Source organism: Esox lucius, chromosome 13, assembly GCF_011004845.1.
Source record: "Esox lucius isolate fEsoLuc1 chromosome 13, fEsoLuc1.pri, whole genome shotgun sequence".
Lineage (NCBI taxonomy): Eukaryota > Metazoa > Chordata > Actinopteri > Esociformes > Esocidae > Esox > Esox lucius.
The window spans coordinates 33,357,174-33,377,985 of NC_047581.1; the positions used below are offsets into that span (position 1 = coordinate 33,357,174).

The 20,812-nt window shown below is 46.4% G+C and overlaps 1 protein-coding gene across 2 annotated transcripts in view; it reads right to left on the reverse strand.

The window, feature by feature from the left end:
* The window catches only part of adgrv1 (adhesion G protein-coupled receptor V1), a 138,032-nt gene that overhangs the window by 15,797 nt on the left and 101,423 nt on the right, over positions 1–20,812 (reverse strand). For both annotated transcript variants that reach the window (XM_020052796.3, XM_034296435.1), the window contains 4 exons: positions 19,722–19,838; positions 15,823–16,001; positions 10,810–10,967; positions 1,927–2,048 (listed from right to left, as the gene is read on the reverse strand). In XM_020052796.3, the coding sequence (XP_019908355.3) occupies positions 1,927–2,048; positions 10,810–10,967; positions 15,823–16,001; positions 19,722–19,838 (576 nt within the window). The remainder of the gene's footprint in view (positions 1–1,926; positions 2,049–10,809; positions 10,968–15,822; positions 16,002–19,721; positions 19,839–20,812) is intronic.

Below are 20,812 nucleotides of genomic sequence, written 5' to 3' on the forward strand. Positions count from 1 at the left end.
CAGTCCGAAGAGCCGGCTCGTTCCATTCGCTGGACGCCGCCACCATCCAAAACACAAGGGCATACTCAGGGACCCTGCTGTTACCCTGCCTCAGACATAAAAGTTGCTCGCCCCCATCCCTGCCCTCTGTGGGATTGTCGAATACAGCACGAAACTGAGCTATGAACCGGGAAAACGCCCGGTTTTCCCCAGAACCGCTGTCCCAAAGTGCCATAGCACATTCGAGGGCGTGCCCAATGAGAAGGGAGATTACGATCACCTTCTCATATTCAGAGACCGGCTCGTCCCCGAAATACAACTCCTATTGGAGAAGGAAACTGTGACAACCCTCCGGATTGCTGTCGTACGTCTCAGGCAAAGCTCTCCAGAGTTCCCTCTCCTGGGCACGGCTAGACTCCACTTGACTGACCGGTTGCCTGGTAAGACATCATCTTGCTGAATGCTGTTACTACCCGGCAATCTGTCCCTTCAAGGCGCAGAGTCTATCCTGGAGCTCCAGTGTTTACCCCAAAGGACCAGGCTCTCCCTCGTGCCTGCCCTGGCTTATCCCGGGACAAGTGTAGCAAAAGAAAAAGGGAGCGATCCAAACAGAGTGAAAAAGGAAAAACTAAAGTTGGTGATGGATTATTCTGTGACGGTGCGAGTGCAATGTGGTTGTAAACATGGGGAAAAGGAGGAAGAAAAACCAAGTGATAAGTTATTCTCTTTATAGTTTTCTCTTTTGGTAAGACAGAACAGCACCTGTCCAAGAACGACAGGAAACAATAATCCGTGCTGTGCAGTGGCTTACATTTTTGACATCATCAATGAAGCCAAGTAAGCTAGGCCCATAGGCAGCCATAAATGCCCAAAACATGACTCCTCATTCACCATAGTCCTCAGATGAGATGAAAGCCACGTTCCTCTTGCCATCACTCATCGGTCCACAGTGCCTACGCCAACACTGGATAACCAGTGTTTTTCCATCTTGCAGTCCAGCCACTGTAACCTCTGGGGAGTCTTTGTTTACATGGCAACCTCCTAAACACAGGTCTGCATTGACGGGGTTAACAGACCTCTCTGCTAGAAACACCTGTGAAGCCAATTGACACAATGCTCTTGGTACCCTGAAATGGGGGGGGGGGGTGTAGTGTTTGAAACGAGCTGTAATTTCAAAATGCTTTTTCTGATTGAGATGAAAGTAAGTGCAACACCATAGTCATTTTATAATTTCTCTTATATATTGGGAATGGCCCAGCCTCGTCCCAGACCATCTCTGATTTTCATTCCAAATCTGGAGTGAGCGTATCGTCAGGGTGGGGCGGGGGGGCCTGGGAGATGTCCCTCTTGGGAGATATGGTATCTATGATAAAACTCCAGCTATCTTCACTCAAGAGCTTTTCCACTCTGCCTGGGCCAGACATCAAAAGGTTGGCTTCAAAGTGAACTTTAAACAGCCTTCATCAATCAGGCAAGCACACACACGCACACACACGCACACACACACACACGCACAAAAACATACATATACAGAGAGACAGACACACATAGACAGACACACACACAAACATACACTCACATACAGGCACAGACACACACACTGCAGTGGTTAAAGGGTTGAATACACAGTAGGGGGAAAGTGCCAAGGCCTTCAGAGATATTCTTATGAGCTAGGAGATTGAGGTTCTTCAGCACACAGACACGTTCTTAGGACATCTTGACTCTCAGGTAGCTAGAAGATAGTAGGCACTCTGTTGTAACACTTACATAAGTGTGACTTACTCTCTGTTGCTGTGCAACACTTACATAAGTGTGGCTTACTCTCTATTGCTGTGTAACACTTACATAAGTGTGACTTACTCTCTGTTGCTGTGTAACACTTAGGAAACAAGTACTTCTGAGTGACATACACACACAATGATGATGACGATGATGAAGAGCGCTTACCAGCAGGAGGTTGAAGATGACGTAGAGGATGAGCATCCACTGGTATCTGTATCCCATATGAAGCCCCGCCCACAGCCACACCAAGGTCACAAGGGCAAACAGGTAGAGCACCATGGGCACCTCTAAAACACAACAGGGCAGAGTTAGGCTGAAACACATTAAACAACAGGGCAGAGTTAGATTGAAACACATTAAACAACAGGGCAGAGTTAGGCTGAAACACATTAAACAACAGGGCAGAGTTAGGCTGAAACACATTAAACAACAGGGCAGGGTTAGGCTGAAACACATTAAACAACAGGGCAGAGTTAGGCTGAAACACATTAAACAACAGGGCAGAGTTAGGCTGAAACACATTAAACAACAGGGCAGAGTTAGGCTGAAACACATTAAACAACAGGGCAGAGTTAGGCTGAAACACATTAAACAACAGGGCAGAGTTAGGCTGAAACACATTAAACAACAGGGCAGAGTTAGGCTGAAACACATTAAACAACAGGGCAGAGTTAGGCTGAAACACATTAAACAACAGGGCAGAGTTAGGCTGAAACACATTAAACAACAGGGCAGAGTTAGGCTGAAACACATTAAACAACAGGGCAGAGTTAGGCTGAAACACATTAAACAACAGGGCAGAGTTAGGCTGAAACACATTAAACAACAGGGCAGAGTTAGGCTGAAACACATACAGCACAGTCACCCAGAACTACTCTCCCATACAGCACAGTCACCCAGAACTACTCTCCCATACAGCACAGTCACCCAGAACTACTCTCCCATACAGCACAGTCACCCAGAACTACTCTCCCATACAGCACAGTCACCCAGAACTACTCTCCCATACAGCACAGTCACCCAGAACTACTCTCCCATACAGCACAGTCACCCAGAACTACTCTCCCATACAGCACAGTCACCCAGAACTACTCTCCCATACATCAATAGTGAAACCGTTAGTGAGGGCAAAAATGACACAAGATCATGTAATTTAATTAAATTATATACAGCTGGAGTGGTCATTGTTGGATAAAATCACCTCATCCTTTGACTTTATACTGTACTGAGAGAAAAATCTGGAACTGTAAGGATTGTGCTTACCACAGTATGAAATTGTTCATGGGCATCATAGTTGTGATAATGTTAATGTGAAGTGCTCAAGCATACGTTAACCTAATGGCAACATTCACAAACCTCACTCAACAATTAAAAGTGTGATCCTAGAAAAACAGTAGCAAGATGACAGCCCCCCCCCCCCGCCACACACACACACACACACAAAGAGGAGAAGAGATCTGACATTTGCATGGGCATGTTACCAATAGTGTCTGACAAAGCTTTAGAACAGAGTGTTCCACAGAGGCTGTGTCGTAGCTCGCTAGCTAGAGCCAGCCAGCCTAATAGAGCTCCATTACCATTGGTTTTGAACAACAGTGTGATCCTTTGATCTCCACTCTCCATCTGGGTGTGCTGCCGGCCGTATATGGAGACTGACAAAGGCACACTGTGACTCACAGGGTGGGGGGCGTAATGTGTCACGGTTTGAGCAGAGTGAAACAAAGAATTGGTGAGGAAGCAAGAAGGTGACTGAAAGATCCGGTATCGGCTAGCCGAACACAGGGCAGCCAGTATGCAGTGAATCGAGTGCATTCCAGTGGGGCGCTGAGTTCCAGGCCGAACTGTACTGTCCACTTCACAACTGGGCAAGAAACACAGGCCACGGGCCGAGGGCTAAGCAAACAGCCAACAGTTAGGTGCCATATCCATCACATCGTCCGCTCTCCCTGTTCTTGTCTCTCTCCCCCAGTGTTCTCATGTCTCTCCCTGTTCTCATGTTTCTCTCCCCCTGTTCTCATCTCTCTCTCTCTCTCTCTCTCTCTCCCCCTGTTCTCATCTCTCTCTCTCTCCTTGTTCTCTTGTCTATCACTCTCCCTCTTCTCATCTCTCTCTCTCCCTCTTCTCATCTCTCTCTCCCCCTGTTCTCATCTCTCTCTCCCCCTGTTCTCATCTCTCTCTCTCTCTCTCCTTGTTCTCATGTCTCTCTCTCTCCCTCTTCTCATCTCTCTCTCCCCCTGTTCTCATCTCTCTCTCCCCCTGTTCTCATCTATCTCTCCCCCTGTTCTCATCTCTGTTTCCAACTCCGCCCTGCAACCCTTTGTGTCAGTAAGTCTGTCATTTTGGTTTGACCGTTTTTTTTCCTCTCTCTCACTCTCCTCATGCTCTTTCCTTCTCTCTCTCAATCTCACACGTCCTCCATCACCTCTCGCTCACACATCTGCCTCTCTCTCCTCCCATTTTTGTTTCCACCAGTGTAAGCACATTCCTGGCTGTGGTCTGGGGTGGACTCCCACAGGGGAGGGGACAAGCCTCTCTACCACAGGGACGGGACACAGGGAAGGAAGGGGGCTTTCCATCACTTATCCAAAATCTGCGCTCTGGTGTGGCCTTGCATTAAACTCTCTCGCTCTGTGACAGTGTGTGTGTGTGTGTACTCTACAACCTGGAACACACAAAGGACAGTACACACACCCTGCCAGACTCAGGCCTGAAAGCATAATCCATCCCAGTGCTTTATGAAGGAATAAGAATAATAACACAAAGAGCCAACATCTGGGCCATTCCCAGCTCACAGAGGGACACAGACAAATCAAATTCCGGTGAAACGTCACACGTTTCGGTCTGTTTCAGCTTGTTGGCAATGTTGCCAGTGGAAAAGAACCCCATTCCTGCACCCGACCAGAAGAAGAGAATGTCAGCTGCATGTTTGGACTGACAGGCTTCTCAGCGTGAGAAGACAAACTGTGAAGAATACCGCCGAGCCAAAACCCAAGATATTGCTGACACTAGTGTCACAGAGGGGTCGCCAGCTGTCAAAACACACAACTCTAACCCAGCTTCAATACTCGGGTTCAACTCAGTTCACTGAACGCATCCCATTACTCCCTGGGGCACTGCACAATAATGTTGTAATGCGTGGCTTTGGGTGGGTGAGGGTGGATTTGGGTGAATGTGGGGGCGTGGATGAGGGTGGATGTGGGTCCGTGGATGTGGGTCCGTGGATGTGGGTCCGTGGATGAGGATGCATGCCCTCTGTATACAATTTGTCTGTGGCTGTTTCCGTGCAGGCACACATTGTGTGCGAGGTCTTGCAAAACTCCTCAGTCCAGTGGCAGGGCTCCCTAGTGTCTCAGTCTGGCTGTGGGAACAGTTTCTGAAGAGTCAGACAAAAATGCAATTGCATCACAACTAAACAGCACACACACAGGTGACTCAGTAAACTTCAATAAGACACATAGAGGCCTTGAAAAGGGCTAGGTTTTCTTTTTATTTCCACCATAAGTCTTCCTAATGTATAGTAATGGAAGTAAGTAATTGAATAGAATAAGGGAATATTACTAACTTAATTAGAAAAGCAATATCCTTTGTTTTCAGCACCAGCCCGTTCTATCAGATTGCGAGCCGTATGCGTTAGACGATCATAGAAAACGAAGACATTGTGACTGCCACAGTCCATCTGACCTGATAGCTTTGTTAACAGTGCAACGTACAGAGACAATCTGTGCCGGATAACAAAGTGGAACGGCGGTCATGACAAATGTGCTGTCCACGCCGGCGCCGGCTGTAAATGTTCAACCTATGGTTGGATTCCAAGGACAGCACCCTAATAAAACACATCATGAACATTATGTGATGTCTGTCAGAGGAAGTGGTGGGCAGACAGATTTAGACTGGAAACAAAACAAGAGTGAAATCATGGGCTGTAATTTGGGATGAGATGGTGGTCCGCTGTTTAAATGACCAACAGTATGGCTGCTGACAGCCTGTCTAGGATGAGGCATTACTCCCTGAGTCATCCCATTGCTGCGGTATGTAGTAAATACAACAGTCAGTGGAATTGTGGGTAGTGTAGTATCAACAGAAAGTGAGCCTCTATCAACAGACCCAGAGATCTCGAGTATACTCACTAGAAACCAAACAACCCTGTTTCTACGACACAGCGGGTCGAAACAGGGAAAGACTAACTTGAATTTATCCTATGAGAAAGATTTGTTTTCACTACAGTTTGCACCAATTAAGGCACACCTGAAGATATCTTGGGAGTTCAAGGACGCAATAACAAAAACATTCACAAGAAGAATCAGGTACTATCAGCGTATAGTACACATAATCCCTCAGACTTTTATTCGTTTATGTCCTCATCTTGGGCAGGCTGCTATCGAAGTTCAAAGTGCAGTCATGGAGCCCATGTCATTAAGCCAAGTCAGAGCAGGATTATACACGTCATGCATCAAAATATTGACAGTCAAAGAGGCACGTTGGCTGTTTTATCAAAGGTACATATTGTCAAGAAAACACACCATGCATGCCTGGTGACTCTGGACCGTGGTACAGTGAGATGATTAAAAAGATAGCTGCGATCTCACTTTCTACATATATATGTATATGTATATGTATGTATGTATGTATGTATGTATGTATGTATATGGATGTATACACAGTTCCGGAAAAAATGAAGAGACCACTGCATCTTTTTCTTTCCTTTCCAAAAAAGTCAAAAAGGAAGGTTTTGAGTGAGGAACAGAAGAGTTAAAATTAAGAGACCAATACATGATTCCGTAAAAGGTTTCTCTTATTGAGCACACCTCTGTGCTGCAGCTCAATCTGCGACACACAATGGGAACGCGGCTTCACGCACTTGATCGAGGTGGTCCTCGCAACAGAAACACGGTCCATCCACTGAGGGCACCGCTTTGCTACAGTGTTCGCCTCTCCTAGACAAACGCTATGAACCCATTTCATTATTCATCTGCTGAATGCACCAAACCTGGTCTGACGGTCAAGGCAATATCACTGACAGTGCATTTTGCACCTGGCTGAAGAGGGCGGAGTATCTGTGGCCCACTGTGAACTCACACGCAATTCCAGACTGCATTAGTGACATCAGAGGCCCTGGGGTGTATTACAGCCCTCTGAGAGCAAGTCTGCCAGACAGGGCCAGACAGATGTGAAATAAGTAGGGGTATGTGTTTATCCCAGTAGCTGTCTGGCAGAGGAAGAGAACTGGGGGGCAATTGTAACCACCCTTTTGCCTCCTCGTGTCTCACAATGATTACATCAGCAGTCTGACAGACTCTGTCCTGGTGTCTCACAATGATTACATCAGCAGTCTGACAGGCTTTGTCCTCTTGTCTTACAATGATTATACCAGCAGTTCAAAAGGCACTTCTGTCCTCGTGTCTCACAATGATTACATCTGCAGTCCGACTGGAGCCTCTGTCCTCTTGTCTCACAATAATTACATCACCAGTCTAACAGGCTCCTCTGACCTCCCTTCTCACACTGATTACATTATTAGGCACTTTTGTCCCTCTGTCTCACAATGATTACATCATCAGTCCAACTGTCTTCTCTATCCTCTGTTGATGAGTCTGCCAGAGGAAGGTGAGACTAATATTATTCTGGTAATTGATGAGTCATACTGAAGAACAGCTGTGATATATTAGCCAATTATAACACCACCCGTGCCTTATGGCTTAATGGTTAGCTCAACAAAGTTGCATACCAAACATGGTAATGTACCACAGCTCACAAACATGGTAATGTACTGTACCACAGCTCACATGTTATCTGCGCCACAAATGCAAAAACATTTGTATTGGTTGTAAATGGGGCTAAGGGGCTAGTAACACTAAGGACTAGTTATACAGTATGTGGGCTAGTTTCATCAAGGACGAGTTATACGTGGGCTTGTAACACTAGGGACTAGTTATATGTGGGCTAGTGGAATCAAGTACTTGGGACTAGTTATACGTGGGCTAGTAACACTAATGAATAGTTGTATGTGGGCGAGTTACATCAAGGAATAGTTATGCATGGGCTAGCAACACTAAGGACTAGTTAAATGTGGACTAGTGAAATCAAGGACTAGTTATATGTGGGCTAGTAACACTAATGACTAGTTATATGTGGGCGAGTTATACGGTTTAGATTGCTATGAATTTCTCTCCAGCGGTGAGACCATTTCAACCAAATGAAAGGAAAGTTGTCAAATGCACAGTGTCCTTGTCGCGCGTTTGGATGTAAAATATTTTTGGAGAAAGTCATTTGATTTTAGTTATTTTGCAGATATTCCCATCCAGAGAAACCTAACAACACTGAGTACATAAATGTTTATACTTATTCTCACTGGTTCCCTGTGGACTGGTCATGTTCTTGACACCTTACAGAACATAAAACTTCTTTATACTGGACACTAGGTCAAATTTCATATGGACCCTACAGTTTCTCCAGCTACTTTTTACCACATTCATTCTCCTAAAGAACAGCCTCTTATTACAATAAACCAGTTACTTCCTAATAGTGACATAGTGAGGAAAGTATATGACACATCGATCGGAGACGTGGCGAAAGATAAAGGAGGGAGTTCCTGCTTAAAGGGCAGTCAGGTCAGAATAGAACCCCAGCCACCTCAGTGTATGTGAACCCAGAAGCTGCTGCCTAGACCACTAGAACATCCTGGGCCGAGATAGAGAGACTGAAAGAAAGAGAGAGAAACGAGAGCAAGTGAATCAGCCAGTGTTGTGGCCTCATCACAGTCCAAACCTTAGGTCCAAAGAGCATGTGATGACCATGGCACTGAGGGCCCTGTTTAAACCGGCCCCATGCTAGCACAGTGTCTACAGAAGAAGAGAGGGCCTTTGTTCCCCACAGGCTGAAATCATGGCAACACAAATGAAATCATGATAACAGCACTGACTGGAAATGATCTGGGGCTGCAGTGTAAAACACACAGAACAATAAATCAACGATTACCGGTGAGGAGGTGAAACTGGAGCACGTCGGAACACGGGCAATACTGGAAACATTTTCCACTTCACGACTTCCTTTGTGAGAGACGCCGGAGAACGAAACAGGTTCACCTTCTTCTTCCACTTGAAATGGGAGGGTTACCCCGCGTTTCTGTATTGCAAGCTCCCGCGACAGGCAAATTGGATGGGACAAATGCGCACGCACGCACACACACACACACACACACACACACACACACACACACACACACACACACACAAACAAACACACACACAAACACACACACACACACAAATACACACACACAAACACACACACACACACACACAAACACACACACACACACACACAAACACACACACACACACACCTCAAGGACACCTCCGCCCTCAGTGTCTATATATTAAACACTGCCAGTGTGACTGCTGTTTTAATAGCATGTGCATAGCTTAACAGGTTTAATGGGTCCTCCCCTGGACTGGTTCTACATACGTGGGCCTACGTGCGCATTGACAGAGGGTAATTTATTGTTCCCCGCAGGGTGTTGGGTGGCAGGCAGGCCCACGGGCGCTAAGCCTGGAGCCACAGACGGACACGGTGTCAGCAGCGTGCCGAGTCAGCAGGGCCTCACACAAACACACACACACAGACACACACAGACAGACACACAGACACACACAGACAGACACACAGACACACACAGACACACACACACACACAGACACACACACACACAGACAGACACATAGACAGACACACAGACAGACACACACACACACACACACACAGACAGACACATAGACAGACACACAGACAGACACACACACACACACACACAGACACACACACACACACAGAGACACACACACACACACATATATACGCACACACGCACACGTACACAGACACACACACACAGACAGACACACAGACACAGACACACACACACAGACATATACACGCACACACGCACACATACACAGGCACGCATACACACACACACACACACACAGACACGCACACACACAGTCAAACACATACACACACAGACACACACACACACACACAGACACGCACACACACACAGTCAAACACACACACACACACACACACACACACACACAGACACACACACACACAGACACACACACACAGTGTAGACCACACACGGTTTATCTGGGAGGCGGTGAGCAGCTTGCCAATCAGTGGCCTGGCACTAATTCTGTCTCTGCTTGGTCATTGGAGGGAGTGACTAGGCTGAGTCTCATGAAGGGAAGACGCTGACGGACCAAAAGTAAATCCAGGGATAGCTTGTGTGATCATACACACACACACACACACACACACACACACGTGTGTGTGTAGGTGTGTGCATGTTGGTGTGTGTGTGTGTGTGGATGAACTGAATACGTTCTGTTTGCAAGGATCTACGTTCCACCCACGGTGCCTTAACCTATGTGAGTAGCCTGCTTGTGTTTCACTGAAGACCAGGTTGCATTAAGCTTCAGCCGAGGCCACTCCGGTGTCCCCTGATAAAAGCTTGCTTTGTATGTGATACGAGGGGTGTGTGAGCGTGCGTGTTCATGTGTGTGGGTTGGGCGGGCGGTTGGCTTTGCAGGCTATTGTAAAAATAGTCCAGCCTCCTGCTTCGGGGGATTAGACGTGTGTTGTAACAAGCCAGCTCCACAGGCTTTTCAGGGAACCTACCACAGAGCGCTGGAACAAGGACACCCCGGCCGCCATCTGTGTGGATGGGCCAGCCTCGGGGGGCTGTGGCGGGGGCTGCTGGAGCGGGAGCGATGGAAAAATAATGATTATGTGTGCCATAGAGACTGTTGCTCGTCGGGGATAAACTGTCCTAAGCTCTCGTTGATGTTAGCACACGGCTCAATCTGAGTGACGACTACACAGGCACAGACAGACAGACGGATAGGCGGGCAGACAGACAGACAGGCGGGAGGGTTTGCGAGCCCTTCAGACACCCGGCCTGACTAATCTGGTTGTTGGGAAGAGAGAGGTGACCGGACCCCGGGAGGCTCCAGACAGATGTTCTAGAGGGGGCACATCGAACCATACCTGAGCTGTTAGTGCGCCCACGATAAACATCATCGTAGGCCTTCCACTGCTGCGTGACCTGGTAGGCATGGATGAACACCACCAGGACCCCAACCAGGCAGATAAGAGGCACCAGAACTGCTGTGGACAGGGCCGCATAGATGTTAGGAATGAAACACCTGCAGACAGTGAGAGAAAAAAGAGAAGCGGGTGGGGGGGGGGGGGGGGGGGGGGGGGGTGATCTAGTTAAATAGCGAAAGCGAAGAGTCAATGTAACCTCTGTAAATGGTCCTTTATTATGCTGTCTTAGGAAAGGAACGTGTTGATCCTTAAACATGAATTGGGGCCTGATACCTCTAAGAACTCATAAGGCTCTCAGCACTGCCATTGAATAACAGGCTTCAAAGAGAAGCATGAACCTAAACCTTCCAAACAGGTCAGCCCTGAAGCAACCTTGGGATAAGACGCTTAAAGGGTTTTCTATTTAAGGCTTTCGAGGGGGGGGGGGTAAACAAAACATTTTGTCTTCTTTTGAAATGTTGTTTTCGTTGAGGCCTATGTCCATTTAGCCGCTGCTTTAGCCCTCGCTTGAATCCTGTCCAGAATTCGGTCCAGCGTGCCAAAAGCGACGGAGGTGGAGAGCGAGCCAAGATGGGAGGTCTGCTGTCACCTCCAAGCTCTTCTGCTGTTCAGAGAATGAACACTCTCTGGCAGGGGATCAAGTCCACCGCTTCTGCTCAGACTTTCAAACTCTTAGTCCTTAGTTCTACGGCACGGGTCTCCCTCTTCATCCATCATTATAATATTACAGGTTGATGAGCTACAGCACAGTGAAGTTCCTTTGACCTGTGTGTGTTTGTGTGTGTGTGGTAAAAGTGTGGGCATCCTTGCAGCAGCCATTTCCACCTGCTGCAAGATGATGAGGGTAAACGTTTCAGCGCGGCGCTACTCTGGGCAGCCCAGTCAGACTTGGAGCCCAGGGAGAGGGCCTTTCCGAGGGGAATCCCGACCCGACCGCCCGTGAGTCATCCTCCCATGGTGCCACAGTGTCCACCCCAGGCCTGGCTGCTTTCCTCTGGGCCAGCCACACTGACACCACCCTGGGTCCCTGGAAGCTCACTGAAAGCAAGTTAGAGATCTAAAAATATAGCAGGGACAACATTCATTCAGCCCTTAATTAGGCCTGTTGTCTGGAATCCGTCAGTCTGTCGGCCTGTCTGCCCCCCAGCCACTCTGTTTTCTGGCCTGTCTGTCTGTCCCCCAGCCACTCTGTGTGTCTGGCCTGTCTGTCTGCCGCCCTGCCACTCTGTGTGTCTGGCCTGTCTGTCTGTCCCCCAGGAACTCTTTGTCTGGCCTGTCTGTCTGCTTGTCTACCAGGCCTATTTGGCTGTCTGGGCTGTCTGTTGGCCTGCCTCTGTCGGTCTTGCTCTCTCACTACGCCCTCTCTACTTTCCCTTTCCCTCCCCCTCCTGAATGGTATTATATTCCGGAGTATATTCCACATCCCATTCCATCTTCCGGTGTTTTCCAGTGGCGTTACGAAGGTCGGGAGTCAGTGTTTGGGTCTGGGAAAAACATCCCAGGCGTCTTGTTATGACGCGCCGGTTATCTCGGTGAGAGTGCCAGCGGTGGCATCCCACAGGGCTAGGCCTCAACATTCCCCTCGGGCAACCCACAGAAAAACAGCCACAATCAATAGTCGCCTTGAACAGTAGGAATTAACCCACTTTAACCCAATATACAAATTATGTTTTTATACTGGGACTGCTGAAACGTTTCCTGGTCCACAACATTATGGGCCTATAGGAACGAAAACACGTAAAGCACCTTAATTAAACATTGTCATCTCGTCATAGTAGTGATTTACAGAATGCATATGTTTTTCCGTTTGCCCTTTTTAAAAAAGCCTCTGTGCTCATCTGATTTTGAAAGCTGTCCCCTGGTCTGCGGGACAGACACGCCTAGGAAAACATGGTCAGAAGAAGGGATACAGAGTTGGACGGACTGAAGAGACATCGGGCGGCGTGAAGAATTGCACGCGTGCTGCAGACAGGAGTGTAAGAAAGTAGGAAGTGGGAGAAATATGAACCAATCAGAACACACACATTGTGTCTCTATGCCAGGAGAGAGAGAATAGGGACACAGGATGGAGAAACAACACAACACAGATAAGAGTAAAGACAGGAAACCTAGATTGTACATGATTATTTCAATGCTTGGTTTTGGGTTTGATTCCCATGGGGGAACTCCACTCCTCACTGATCACGTATGCAGAATCCAAACCCTGTAGCTTTTTCACAGTTAAAACACTTTTCTCCTTGTATCACAACATGTCCCATATTTCCCATGCAGCTCACTTTGTAAGAGCATGGAGCTTGCAGCACCAGGGTTGTGGGTTCAAATCCCACAAGAGGCCATTATCAACATGTAGGAGGTCAATGCTGTAACTTGGGGAGTGTCTGCTAAATTATATGAAATGTCCATTTGAGATAAATAATTAAGAGGATAAACAAGTTACAAGGTATACTATAATTACATTATTATTCCCTTCTATTTAAGTTCTCCAGCCTCTAGATAAAAGACACATTTTACATGGCTTATTTTTTATCCATACAAACTAAACCTCCACCTCTCTTTTGTTCCTCTTGCTCCTCTGTTGAGTAATAAGGGTCAACGTTCTACCCCTCCTTGTCAAACAGAGGTTAACACCCACCCACCATCAGACCACAGACCAGCAGACCAATGGAAGACCAGGGGGCAGGGAGAGAGGGACAGAGAGGTGGAAAGAGAGGGAAAGAGAAAGAAGGAGAGAGGGAGGCAGAAAGAAGGCGCTCAGACTTCCCCTATTGCCACTCCTGCCTTTCACATTTCAGACCTCAACTGTCTGACTCTCAAGAACCAACTCCCAGAGACCACTCCCTCTCCTTGCCACATGCCCTGGAGGTTTCTACGTAGTTTCCAGGCCATTTAAGAGGAGGGAAATGTAATGTCCAAGTGTCTTACTACCTTTCCTGATTGCTACTTCAAAAAACATATATTTACTATAACGGAGACATTGTGGTTACTATCACAAGACAAGTGATAGTAATCCAAAGACTAAATGAAAAACAGGAAACTGTTCTACGACTATCTTCACCTTTCCAAGTCGACGTAAGATTAGATAAGATTCAACTGTATTGCCATGGAACAAGTACAGCACAATGGAATAATAATAAACAGCTGCTCCTGAGTGTAAAATACCAGGGTAAATTAATATCACTCAACACTCAGCACAATTAATTCCAGACAGCGTTTCCCAATGCTGACGCTGGCATTTAACGTTTGCCCCACGGCCCTTTCACACCTGATTCATATCAAATGACTGAAGTTAAATTGATTAGCCGAATCAAATTAACTGTACAGTGCGACGGCTTTGGTGCACCAGGACCAAGATAACATCACGCCAGATAATATCATGATGCCCCGATCGTCTGGGTTTCCGCCAACCTCACAGTCATTTTAATCCGGCTGCCAGGCGCGCCGCCTTTCAAAAACAAACGAACCGGTTGCCTAACTCAGGCTCCACAACACTCCGACCAGGACCGGACCAGGATAATTAAGTCCCAGGGTCTCTCCCCCTCTGGGTGATGATTAACGCTGCCCGGTGCACATGTGAGGACCCTTCAAGCCGGCTTCAATGGATGCACCTGTAGTGTCTCCATGGCAACCAAACAGTGGCCCTTTTTCAGTCAGGCCCTTCACAGGGTTGTACAGAAAGACACACTCGAACACACACACGCGCATACAGTACATACAACACATACTGTACAGACAGACAGGCGAGCAGATGCACGCGCACACAGAGAGGAGAAACAAGCAGTTAAACTACTTCCAAGCTGAGAGACAGGTAGACAGCAACCAGACAGACAGACCGGGGCTCACTGATTGATGTGGAAATACTTTTCAAACCTTTGGTCAATGGAGAGGCATTTTAACCCAACAACTCCAGCCTGAGACGACAGATCTCTGGCACCAATAATGAGCTGTCGCTTGAAAGAAGAGCAAACATCCATCCCTAGAGTGGTAGTGAGGAGGTTTTGCTCGACAAACCCATGACTTACGGCAACAACTGAGGAAATAGTGAAACGTGATATTTTTTTTGTTTATTCTTGACTTACTGGACCTTCTGAAATAATAGTACCATTGAACTAGAGCATAGAACATCTTTGTTCGTGTGTGAAAAAAAAACAGTGAACGCGTTGTCATTGAAACCGGTTTCCAGAGGAACAGAGGTGTGAGGTAATAGGTTTACTGTTATGGGTGACTCTTCCATGCCCTCAGGATATAGGTTATTCCTGGAAACGAAACACACATCCGTCGCGCACACACACACACACACACACACACACACGGTCTTGTAATTCTGAGTTCTGAATTATGGATGTGTGTTTTGAGGGGATGACCTCACAGGCCCCCACCTGGAGGTGTATAAAAAGTTATCTGCGTGGGTTATTTAAAGCAACACCTCTCCACCCAGGAAACCACCTCCACCTCCAATGTCAAGAGAGACTCATTCATCTGATAATCCACACCTCTGGAACTGCTGACACTACTGGGGATTTCTCTCCATGGTCCCACCTGGATGTAGACAAACTGTCATGTCAAGCTTGTACCATTTCAAAGTACAAAAAGTGTTCCCACATGTGCCCTCCAATAACCCGCTGCTGCTTTTTGCGACTGATATTATCGCTAGGTGACACAGACGAAAATGTATGTCAAAAATAAACGGACGGACAAAATGGCTGTGAACACGTAATAAAGTACTCTCATTAGGTCGAATGGCCTGGCTATTAACTGTTCCGTTAACAACGGCTGCTGGTAAAACAGTGGGAGGCCTACAGGAGGCTGAGCAGACATCAGGACCGAAACTCACACAACCTCAACGGTCTGTGTGACAGCAGGCACTGGGTCAAGGGCGATGTGTGTCTGTATGAGTGTACTCCTACGTGTGTGTGTGTGCGCGCTCCTGTAGGTGTGTGCGTTTCCTTCACATACATGTCTCCGTGCACCAGGCCGTAGACATTGTGTATGGTCCAGCCGAAGCCCCCCAGCAGCACGACCACCAGGATGATGACAACCAGGGCAGGAAGCCCCCAGCCCAGCAGGAAGTACACCAGGTACCGTCTGTCCGTGTGCTCGTCATTCATCACCAACACCTGCCAGAAGTTTACAGCCTGGGGGGGGGGGGCAGCAAATAGGAAGGGAGATATTTCAGAAGGGGTATTTATCAGCCAATAGGAAGAAACACACTTGAGAATGAGAGCCAAAATTACATGAAAGAGCTGTGTGCTCAATTGGAGTAGCTTACAATCTAGTGGAATAACTATGTTCATGTACAGTATCTTGGAATCTGGTGGAGTAACTGTGTACTCTAGTAGACTATTTTATAATCTAATGGAGTAGCTGTGTACTCAATTGGAGTATATTGTACTCTAGTGGAGTGGTTATGTCCTTTACTGGAGTAGCTTTTAATCTAGTGGAGTGGCTGTGTACTCTACAGGAGTAGCTTTTAATCTAGTGGAGTGGCTGTGTACTCTACAGGAGTAGCTTTTAATCTAGTGGAGTGGCTGTGTACTCTACAGGAGTAGCTTTTAATCTAGTGGAGTGGCTGTGTACTCTACAGGAGTAGCTTTTAATCTAGTGGAGTGGCTGTGTACTCTACAGGAGTAGCTTTTAATCTAGTGGAGTGGCTGTGTGTACTCTACAGGAGTAGCTTTTAATCAAGTGAATTATCTCAGGTGCAAAATGCTGTGAACCATGTATTATCAACAGTTACAATAATGACACTTGATTGTGTAAAGTGTTGTAAGGCTGTAAGCCTGACTTTGAGATGGTGAACAGGACATTGTGTACAGTATCTTGCCATTCCATTTATGAGATGAGAGACGAGTTTTCGATAAGTGGGGTCAGGCAAGTCACAAAAAACCTCTGCTTTCTGTGTATGTTATTCTCCTCAGGGCATTGTATTACCAGTGGCTGAGAAGGAGAAAGACATGGAGAGAGAGATAGTCTGTTTGTTTTTTTACTTATTATATCTTTCCTACTTTCCATGTGCTTTGGCAACATAAACAAATGTTTTCTATGCAAATAAAGCCCTCTGAAATCGATCAACTGACAGAGGGAGCGAGAGAGCAAGGGTTGAGGGAAGAACAAGAGAGAGAAAATCTATTTTGTCACGCATAATGGACAGTCAACAGAATTGAACTTTCTTTGAGCTTCACCAGTATAAGCGGCTGTCTGCTTGCTGCTACCGTTGTGGAGCCCAGCGGTTCTGTGGTAGGAGGACCGTTCAGTGTAAGAGTCCCTAATCGGGCTCATTCAGTAAGGTACTGGCGTGTTCTAGCTTGGGATTGACCTGCACTCCCTCATCGCTGCAACGGTTCACTCGAGTTCACTGTTCAGGGTCGCGACATGCGGGTCCCTGAAAAGACCTGCAATGGCTGGCGTCCCTGCACACGCAACTAGGCCACGAACTGACAGCTGAAGGGGAGAACCAGACAGGGCCCCCCCTGATCAACAGCACGGGGTATTGAAGAGGGAGTAGGGATGGAAGCGTTGTTGCGGATGGAAGCGATGTTTTCAAGGCAGAAAGGGATGGCTAAAACGCAAGACAGTGAATCCCACACCCCATCCGGGTGGTTGTGAACAACGACAGAGAGTCAAAGAGACGAATGGAGAAAGTAAATGGCACTTTGTCCATTTCAAACACCAACTGTAGGTCAGGAAGGAGTTAAAATGTCAAATGGGTAACGGCATCACCTTCACACAACCGTGTTTCTCTATCGCGGCGTGACCTTTCACTTGCTGTTTACCAGCACCACCGGACGAGCTCTAAAATCGCCAGTGCAAACATTTCATGTGCCTGGTGTGATCCAGTCTAGACTGCAGTGTTTTCTATTAACTTACAAGGAATTCCATCAAACATCTCTGTCATCTGGAAAGTATTTTTGATCAGGCCCTGAAAAACATGCAATTACACCGCTGAGCCTGGCTCTTAAGGCTGTTTTCCAAACGATACGACAGAACTCTGCAAACAGCCTATGTTCCCCATGTGTAGTGAACTAGGTAATGTTCCCCATGTGTAGTGAACTAGGTAATGTTCCCCATGTGTAGTGAACTAGGTAATGTTCACCATGTGTAGTGAACTAGGTAATGTTCACCATGTGTAGTGAACTAGGTTATGTTCCCCATGTGTAGTGAACTAGGTTATGTTCCCCATGTGTGGTCAACCAGGTAATGTTCCTCATGTGTAGTGAACCAGGTAATGTTCCCCATGTGTAGTGAACCAGGTAATGTTCCTCATGTGTAGTGAACTAGGTAATGTTCCTCATGTGTAGTGAACCAGGTAATGTTCCTCATGTGTAGTGAACTAGGTAATGTTCCTCATGTGTAGTGAACTAGGTAATGTTCCCCATGTGTAGTGAACTAGGTTATGTTCCCCATGTGTAGTGAACTAGGTTATGTTCCCCATGTGTATTGAACTAGATAATGTTCCCCATGTGTAGTGAACTAGGTAATGTTCCTCATGTGTAGTGAACTAGGTAATGTTCATCATGTGTAGTGAACTAGGTTATGTTCCCCATGTGTAGTGAACTAGGTAATGTTCCCCATGTGTAGTGAACTAGGTAATGTTCCTCATGTGTAGTGAACCAGGTAATGTTCCCCATGTGTAGTGAACTAAGTTATGTCAGGTCAAAGGTCATCAAAACAGCCTCTTTTCAATTAAGCTTACTGATTTGAAGCCTACTCGTTTTGAGAGCCCATTGTGTGTGTTATGGAACGGTGTCTTTTTTGGAGCAGTTATGTCACAGTGGAAGAGGTTCAGAAGGGTGTGTGGTATCACAGAGATTTTAACCCCAGGCGCTTAACACTGGCAAACGTCCAGGAAGGCTTGTGGAACATACTGGATAAACCAGAACAGCGTTAGCACCTTCACAAGTCAGTGGGAAAATGCGTAATTAGTTCTCCAAATCTAAATGCTTAACCTAGATGAGCCAAAGGGAGTTGAGAGTGTCATTACTACAACCACATTGAAGAGACAAACTAGCAAACAGCACATTACATAAAGACACCAACTTTTGGCAGTGAGTTTTCAAACCTGCTGATCTCCAGGAGTAAAATTCAAGTAATTATATTTGGGGGCGAAATCTTTATTTAATTTTTTACGATCAACAACCAGTGTGTTTGGAATAAAAATCCTGTCCTAACTATTCACCATTAAAAGCAATCCAATTGTTCTTACCTGCCTTACACTGTGGTAGCCAGGGCTTTATTACTGATGCATTCTCGGTCCCCACACCAATACCGAAAATGTAATATGGCAATATATGTATATAACTTATATGTATTATATGAGAATATATGTGTTTTAAACATGAATATGGTTTGATCAACACATACAGCTCCGGAAAAAATTAAGAGACCAATGCACCTTTTTCTTTCCTTTCCAAAAAAGTTGAAAAGGAAAGGTTTGAGTGAGGAACAGAAGGGTTAAAATGAAGAGACCACATAAAATTTAACGCTTCTGTTCCTCACTCAAAACCTTCCTTTCAACAATTTTGGAAAGGAATGTAAAAGGGTGCAGTGGTATCTTACTTTTTTCTGGAGAGGTGTGTACATATATGTACATATATGTCAAAATTCACAAGAATTGTCAGTGTTTATACATATCAGACTGAAATATGTAATTAACATAAAATATCATAGATTTTAATATTTTAATATATATAAATATTTCAGTGTCTATGGCCATATATTAGATTGCTGTATGGGCAACGCAATAATTTCAGATGTCAGATGGGAACGCCATCAACCAGAACGAACAGTTGGGCTAGAAAAGGCTGGAACCACCCTGCTCAGACAACACACCATGACACATCGACAGCAGAACTTACCTGGATGAGCATCCAGCTGAACTGGCTGAGGTGAAAGTAGTGTGAGAACAGGCCCAGAACGGCACAGCTGTCCTCCGTTAGGACACGACCCCGAAACACAGACACCAGGAAGCACACCTACAACACAGAAGGGGGGGAGGAGAGAAAATAGGAGGGGGGGGTCAGCTAAAAGGTCAACCGAAACATGGACACACAAAATAACAACATTGTCTGGATCTGACGCTCATTACAACACAACATCCATCTCTCTCACATCTCCACCTCTCCCATATTGCCATCTGTCCTACACCGATCAGCCATAACATTATGACCACCTGCCTAATATTGGTAGGTCCCCCATTTGGCCCTTGTCAAAGTCGCTCAGATCCTTACGCTTGCCCATTTTTCCTGCTTCTAACACCTCAACTCTGAGGACAGAATGTTCACTTGCTGCCTAATAAATCCCACCCACTGACAGGTGCCATGGTAACGAGATTATCAGTGTTATTCCCTTCACCTGTCAGTGGTCGTAATGTTATGGCTGATGGGTGTATCAGTGTCATTCACTTCACCTGTCAGTGGTCGTAATGTTATGGCTGATGGGTGTATCAGTGTCATTCACTTCACCTGTCAGTGGTCGTAATGTTATGGCTGATGGGTGTATCAGTGTCATTCACTTCACCTGTCAGTGGTCGTAAAATTATGGCTGATGGGTGTATCAGTGTTATTCACTTCACCGGTCAGTGGTCGTAATGTTATGGCTGATCGGTGTATCAGTGTCATTCACTTCACCTGTCAGTGGTCGTAATGTTATGGCTGATGGGTGTATCAGTGTTATTCCCTTCACCTGTCAGTGGTCGTAATGTTATGGCTGATGGGTGTATCAGTGTTATTCCCTTCACCTGTCAGTGGTCGTAATGTTATAGCTGATCGGTGTAGTATATCTCACCACACAAACATATCAAATACATGGCTTATGCCATCAGCAATGGAACCCTGGCACAAATACAGGTCGCCCAGTGACACATTCTCACAGCACATTCATCTCAGCAGGCCGCTGTAGATGTCTCCCTTCTCAACAAAGCATTTTTAAAATGCCTGACAGTATCAGA